Raw genomic sequence first — 7,461 nt, forward strand, 5'->3', positions numbered from 1 at the left:
GTCCCCACAGGCCCCCCCCTCCCCCCCATGCAGGGTCAGTCCCTCTGCTGCTGCCCTTTGTTTTGGAGTTTGGGAAAATTCCATTCCCTTAGGTTTGGGAGAATAAAACGCAGCTCTGTGAGAACCGGATCGGAGTTTAGTAAGTCACAGCAGCGATGTTTGGATCTGGTTGTTTTGTGGTTGTGGTTCTTCCTGGCTCAGGCCCTGGTTGCCGGGGAGGATTAGGTTAGACCTGGGGGAAGCGTGGGCGCCTGCTTGTCAGGACTGGGAAGGGCCCGAGGCAGGTCCCGAGCCCTCTCTGTGGCCCTCGGAGGTGGAGGTGGCCGGGAGGGCGAGTGGGCTTCACCCACCCCCCAGCTCCCCTCATTCCCCTTTCACAGGAGAGAATGTTCTGGGAAATGCCCTCGAGCTGTTGCCGAGTGGAGATGATTGTGTGCTCTTCCCTCTCTGCATCCCTTCCTGCCTAGTCTGCCCTCCCCTGGAGCAAGGGCTAGAGAGGGAGGTGGAGACGGGGTTGGGAGAGAGTGCGGGAGCGAGAGGGAAGGTCAGGGAGAAGAGACCGCCTGGGTGGAGCTGCAGCCACAGCCGCCCCGGGGCTCCCGGGAGAGGGGTCCCCGAGCTGTCCCAGGTGTGAGCTTTCCTGGCTGTTTCCACCTTGGAGGGTGGTGGTCTGAGGGCTCCAGCCGCCCCACCCGGCGCCCCTCCCCCTGCTGATGGAGGCAGCCGCCCCCTGCTCTCCCGACTCCTTTCACTCACAGGGTATTTTTACTTTTCCCTTTTCCCTGGTTCCTGTTACATGATCAAAGGAAGGAGGAGAGGCTGAAAGAGGCAGCGGTTTGCTCAGCTCTTTGGAGAAGCTCAGAAAAGGCAGGCCTGCGGGCCTGAGGGAAGGGTGCGGCCCGTCCCTGGGGAGGGAGGCTGGGGGCAGCCCCACCAGCGTGGGCAGGACCCTGTCCTTGGGCTCCTGATTCTAATCCTGCAGGTATTTGCCTTTCGCCTCACTGAGGTCTCCTTCCCCATGTGGACGTGCCCTTTCCGTGTCTGTGTGTGTGTGTGTGGTATATGGTGTGCATGGGGTGCCTGTGTGTGCACGCTGCCCAGCCACAGGTGCTCAGGCTGCAAGGAGAAGCCAGCGTGAGCCCTCGGGGAGGACCTGAGCCTGAGCAGGGCCTGCCAGCTGCCGCGTGAGGGCCTCCCGGCCTGAGTGCACACGGTCTGCCATGATGCTCCAAATCCCTGTGTTGGAAATTCAGGAAAACCAGGCCTGAGCTCCCAGGCTGTCAGAGCTGGGAGTGGCCGTGTGGTGGCGTGGCAGGGGCCTGGGCAGCCTGCTCAGGCTGTGTCCCCGGGCTCGGTGTCACCAGCTGAGGTTCGGTGCCTCAGCCTCCTCCGCTGGGTGATAGGGACAGAAGTATCCCCTCGCTCACAGGGAGGCGAGCATCGCCGGAGGAAATGTAAGCAGGGCACTTAGGACCGTGCCTGGACAGAGCAGTAAGTTGTCATTTGCTGTTATTTCTCCTCGGGGCACTATTGGCATTTGGACAAGACCGTGTTTCCTTGTGCGGCTGTGCCCAGGGCATCTCTGACCGCTGTCTGGAGGCAGGCTAGTAGGTGACTCCCTCCCATCATGGTGACAATTGGAAATGCCCCTGCAGGGACAGTGTGTCCCCCGACTGGATTTTCCTCCAACCCACCCATCTTACAGATTTTGAAACTGAGGACTCTCCAGGGGACATGCCTGGCCCCCAGCAGGCAGTGGCAGGACTGTGGCACCTGTCTAAGCCTTCTCCGGTTTCTCTATCTGAATTGCCTAGTATTGGCGTCAGCAACTAGGTCCCCACATCCTCTCGGTCCCCACAGCCACCTGGGAAAGAGCTCTGATGAGCTCACACGGAGGTGTGAGGGATGATGACAGCTCCATTCAGCTGTAGCCACCCCCTCTCCTGTATTTTAGCAGCTCTTACGCCTCCCCAAAGCACAGACGCCAGCCCTAGGTCACAGGGTCCTGGCTTCAGGGGTGAGGGTGGTATCAGGGAGCGTTCCTGCGGGTGCCCCCGAGGCTCTGTGTGACTGGTGCTGGCTTTGAGTCCCGGACCCACCCTGACTTGCTGTGTGCCTTTGGGATGCCACTGGCTCCGGGTTCACCTGCAGAATGGGGCTAAGGAGGATCCACAGTGTGTCCTTGGCCTCTGAGGAGCTAATGGGAGGGAGCATTTTGATGAGGGGGTGAGATGGGAGGGTCCGGAGGCACTTGCCAGAGAGGCCCAGGAGCTGAGGCTGGACTCCCAGGTTCTGTACCCTCTCCTATCCTCCCCTGTCCCAGAACTGGAGCAGCCTGGGCCTCTATGGGGGGCTTACAGGTCGGTGGTGGCTGGCTCTGAGACCACATTCTCCTGGGAAACCTCCTAATCCAAACACAAGCCCTTCTTCCAAACGGCTAGGGAAACTGAGGCACACACCGGGCAGGTGGCTTCCTGGTCTTCATTTGACAACCTCATGAGGAAGGGGGCCTGGGGTTGGCGTTCCAGCCCAGCCCTGACTCAGCTCCCAGCATTCTCCCTGTGGCCTCCTAAATTGAGGGGAGGGAGGTTGCTGGCTTTGAGCAGGGAGGTTGGGGAGGGAAGGAACCCCAGGGGAAATTAGCCCAAATTAGCAGAGAGATGAGGAAGAGCTGGTGTTCTCTCCTCTACCCTTGCAGATAAATATTTAATCACAACAACAATAATAATGACGATGATCCTAATAGTGTGCAGTAGCTCAGGCCGTAACCGGAGCCCCACTCTCAGAGGAAGGAAGTGGGGGAGAGAGAAGGAGCAATGGAGAAATTGAGAGATAAAGATGGGCGGAGAGAGGGAGGGGGAGGGAGGCCACCAGGAGAGGGAGGCTGGCTGCTCACTCAGGAGGCCCAGGGTTTGCTCTCTGCCTGGCGTTCCTGGGCAGCTGGGGTGGAAACAGGAAACAGGAGGGTCCACCCCTGAGTCCGGAGGAGAATCCTGACCCCCAGCAGCCCCCCAGCTTCTCCGCAGCCCTCAGAGGAGCAGCTCCCAGCCGATTCCTTCTCCAGGAGGCCCTGTTGGCCTTCCCTGTCTCTGAGTCCCAGCAGCCTGAGTGTCTGGGGGCTGGGAAGCCTGGGGCTAGGCGATGTTCTGCTGGTCACTACCTGTGTGACTTGGGCAAAATGCTCTCCTGCTCTGGGCCTCAGTGTCCTCATCTCTAAAACGGGGTTGTGCCCAGTGGGACTGGTTTCTTGCTTCTCTGTCGTGTGGGAGAGCGTTGAGGGAGGCCCTTGTTCCTCCCAGGCCAGCCCAGGCTGTCCCTGGGGCGCGTGCTCACTGATGCCCAGGCTCCTGATGGCAGTGGGTACAGGCCTCGAGAAATGTTCAAACATGACCCAGTTTCTGCCTTAAGCTCTCCCATTTGACTCAAGTTGAGCAGCAGCCAGGAGGAAACCGGATGAGATTTGTGGAGTCTTTGGCGATAACCTCCCGCGTCTCCTCGCAGGCTCCTGACGAGAGATCAGAACAGCTGATGTCTTCTCTGGGCTTCTATTTGATTCCCTCTTTCTCTCTCCCTTCTAAGGTTGGTAGGAGGAGAGCATTGGAGCTGTTTTCTCTTTGATGCCAAGACATGCCAAGCTAGGAGCACGCTGCTCTGTTCAGTCATCCAGCAAGAACAGGCCTGCAGGACGTGGGGACCGAGACCCGAGCTCTGCTGCCCCGTGGCCCCGTCTGTGGGCATGGCCTGTGGGGGCAACTGAGCGTTGTCTGGACGGCAAGGAGCACCGGCATGGCTTACCCCGTTGGCAGCCCTCGGCCACCCCGCTGCTGAAGCCACCCCGGAGAGACTTGTGGGGGCTGCTCTGCTCATGCTCACCCAGGCTGGGGGGCCCGGGGCCTGCCGGGGCTAGGAGTGGGGCTGCTGTCCATGGATCTCTAGAGATTTCCAAGATGCCTGGGAAGAGGGGCTGGGGCTGGTGGTGGGCCCGGCTGCCCTTTTGCCTGCTCCTCAGCCTTTATGGCCCCTGGGTGCCTTCCTCCCTGGGGAAGCCCAAGGGCCACCCTCACATGAATTCCATCCGCATAGATGGGGACATCACACTGGGGGGCCTGTTTCCGGTGCATGGCCGGGGCTCGGAGGGCAAGGCCTGTGGGGAACTGAAGAAGGAGAAGGGCATCCACCGGCTGGAGGCCATGCTCTTTGCCCTGGATCGCATCAACAACGACCCGGACCTGCTGCCCAACATCACGCTGGGCGCCCGCATTCTGGACACCTGCTCGAGGGACACCCACGCCCTGGAGCAGTCGCTGACCTTCGTGCAGGCGCTCATCGAGAAGGATGGTACGGAGGTCCGCTGTGGCAGCGGCGGCCCGCCCATCATCACCAAACCCGAACGTGTGGTGGGTGTTATTGGTGCTTCAGGGAGCTCAGTCTCCATCATGGTGGCCAACATCCTTCGTCTGTTCAAGGTTAGTGGCTGCCGCTTCGCTCCAGAGGTTTCTTCCACAAACACGGTGCCAGGCCTGGCCAGCTCCTTTCTCCTCTTCCCTTCCTGACTCCCAGAGGGAAGAGTTCTTTCCTTGGAGTAGTAGCTGAAAACTTGGGGCCTGTCCCATGCAGAGAACAGGCCCAGCAGAGTGAAGGTGTCGGGGGGCGGGACCCAGCGCGGTGGTGCTGACCGTGGTGCTGAAACAGCACCGGCCGCTGGCAGCTCCTTGATCAATTCCCCTCAGCGGGGAATTCTGAACTAAGAAGGGAAGAGGAAGTGCCTGTGAGCAACGGAAGGGAGGAGGAGATGTGCAGACCGATATAGAAAGAGACAGACAGATAGAAAGGTAGACAGATGGAAATAGGGATGTTTCCAGAGAGAAAAGGAAGGCTGTTGTTTTGACATTGTTTTCAAATAATTGCAATTCCCAAGAAAGATGTGTTTTTCTTCTGGGTCACTGCGCGAGCCCCGCGTGGCCCTCCCGCTCCACCCCAAGATCATGGTTAGGAAATGTGTGCTGGTTTGGCGTTGGGCCACTGAGCCGCAGAGAATGGAGATGAAGATGGAAAAAGGCCTGGAGCGAGCAGGCGGTCCCTGTTTCTGGCGCCCTTGGCCCTGAACCAAGCTTCCCTCACTCATTTCCTCCCTCTGCCCTTCCTCCTTGCACACCTTTCTCCCTTTCCTTCTGGAATCCCTCCCTGCCCCCTCCCTGCCAACTCCCTTCCTCTCTTCCTGGGGCAGGAGCTGCTGATTTGCAATTCAATTGGAGCCAAGTGCTTCGCTAAGCTGGTAAAGCAACTGAAAGCTACCGGGTAGAGAGAAAAACATTACAAGCATTTTACCCATAATTATGTGCCTGCTCCTCTCTCGGAGCCTCCTTCTTTGCTCTGTGTTTGTGTGTGTGTACATGTGCATGTGTGCGTGTGTGTGTGTGTGTGTGTGTGTGTGTGTGAGAGAGAGATAGAGAGAGAGAGAGAGAGAGAGAGACACGGGAGGGTGAGGAGGAAGGGATGCAGAGAGGAAGCCACTGGGTCCCTCTTTCACTCTGGTGTCAGATTCTCAGCCTCTGGATGGGTTTGGCCCCTTCTCTCCTCAGTCTCTAGAGTTAGAGATTGGATTGAGAGAGGCTGTTGGCCCCAAGCAGGGTGGGGAGCGCTGAGCCTAGAGCCCTCTCTCCTGTACCCTTTCTGGAACCCATTTGTCCAATCCCAGCATGCATCAGTCCTTTGTGTTGTGGGGGCTGGGTCGAAGTGGGGGTGAATAGTGCCGAAGATCCCTGAGCTGGGGCTGGGGATGGGTGGGAAAGAAAGGAGGCTGGAGTAGCCGTCACCGCATGGGTAGGGTCGGAACTTTGCATGGCTGGCGTGGGCCCCTGTGCCATGTGGTTCTTGCCTTTGCACCTTCTTCTTGGTTTTACTCGATGATCCAGATGAAAACACTATTCTAATCTGAGAACAAGTGGGTGCATTATGAAGAATGCAAAACGAAGATGAAGGAAGTAGGAGACTTGAAGGAAACGCTGCCCTTGCCCAGGACAGTCTGAGCAGACACTGGGAGGTGCGTTCCTTGGTGGGATGGTTGGGAGTGGTAGTTCGGTCCAGTCCCTCCACCTGCCCACATTAGCTGCAAGGCTGGGAGACCCAGAGTGCGTGGGGCCAGGGCTACCTGAGTGGTCACATCAGCCTGCCTGCCATGGAGGTGAGAACTGGGTCATGTAGCAGAGGGGGCAGTGCCCGGACTCCTTGTAGGCCTGTCTGGGTGGGGCACAGGCCCCCAGCCTCCCAGAAGGCCAGGGCTTGGGTGGGGCTGGGGCAGCTTCCGTGTCTGAGCTTTTTTTTATCACACGCCATTGCAGGAAGATGGCAAACAGCCTGTTTGGGCCCTTGGGACTGTGACATTGGAGCGGGTCCCTCCCCACCATCTCCCAGAGGGGAGGCGGCGCCCACATTAGGGGGAGGTGGAAAGATCAAAGGAGTTGAGAGGGGTCACTTGACCTGGCCAAGGCTCTAAGAAAGGTTACTGTCAGCGTTAGACCTTAAAGCGTGTTCTTGGGAACATGGGTACTTTGGGATGAGGTGCCCAGCGTCCCATACGGTGGGCTGTGACTTTTGTGATAACTGTTCCCCGGATGGGGAAGGTCTAGCTGGGATGAGGGGGCCTGGGGCCAAGGTGCCTCACCAGCCTTCTCCTCTGCTCATCTGGTCACAGAGAGCGTGGCCTGGCTGGGGCCTCAGTTTGTGCTCCTCAGGTTACGGAGAGAGGAGTGGGTTGGGTGGGGATCAGGAGTCCCCCAGGCTGCGAGGAGGGGACAGGTGAGACAGGAAAGGGAGGGGGCGGGAGCGGTGGGGAGAGAGCCGGAGGGAGATTGATGGCTGTGGTCTGCACTCTCTGGGTCCCTTTTAACAGTGTTAATGTTCCAGGCTGGCGACACGAAGGCTCCTCAATAATTAAATGGATAGACATGAGAGGCTGGGCGAGAAACTTAAAAGCCATTTACCGAGGAAAAAGGTTGAACTTTGGGGAGGGAGGTCAGGAGCAGGAGCCTCAGGCAGGAGAGGATGAGGGAGGGGGCCCCTGGGGAGCTGCTGTGTCAGGTATCTATTTCGAAGAGCACCATAGCGGTCCCAGCCCGGCTCCTGCTCCCACCCAGGCCATTACGGGGCCTGCTGGGAACGTCTCCAAAGGCTGTGATGACGGCTCTTCTTCCTCCAAGAGGTGGATTTCCTGTGCACGGCTCAAAGCGGAGCTCTGGCTTTGGGGGCACTGGGGGTGGTTTCCTGCCTAGAGGAAGCTAATGGGGTGCAGTCAGGGTGTGAACAAAACTCATAACTGGCAGAGCTGGAAGGGGCCAACTCCCCATCCTGCAGATGTGGAAACAGCCCTGCTTAGGTGGCAGGCAAGGCGGGAAGTCAGGTCCCCAGCTCCCAGGCCTGACTCTTTGCAGACTGCACCCCCCCCCCCCCCCCCCCCCCCAA

The 7,461-nt window shown here is 58.9% G+C and overlaps 1 protein-coding gene across 1 annotated transcript in view; it reads left to right on the top strand.

The window, feature by feature from the left end:
- Positions 1-3,579: 3,579 nt before the first annotated feature.
- Positions 3,580-7,461, top strand: part of GRM4 (glutamate receptor, metabotropic 4) — a 104,591-nt gene continuing 100,709 nt past the window's right edge. Inside the window, exon 1 of the mRNA XM_014529589.1 lies at positions 3,580-4,466. Coding sequence (XP_014385075.1) covers positions 3,618-4,466 — 849 coding nt within the window. The 5' untranslated portion in view covers positions 3,580-3,617. The remainder of the gene's footprint in view (positions 4,467-7,461) is intronic.

The sequence above is a fragment of the Myotis brandtii genome, unplaced genomic scaffold, assembly GCF_000412655.1.
Source record: "Myotis brandtii unplaced genomic scaffold, ASM41265v1 scaffold687, whole genome shotgun sequence".
NCBI classification, from domain to species: Eukaryota; Metazoa; Chordata; class Mammalia; order Chiroptera; family Vespertilionidae; genus Myotis; species Myotis brandtii.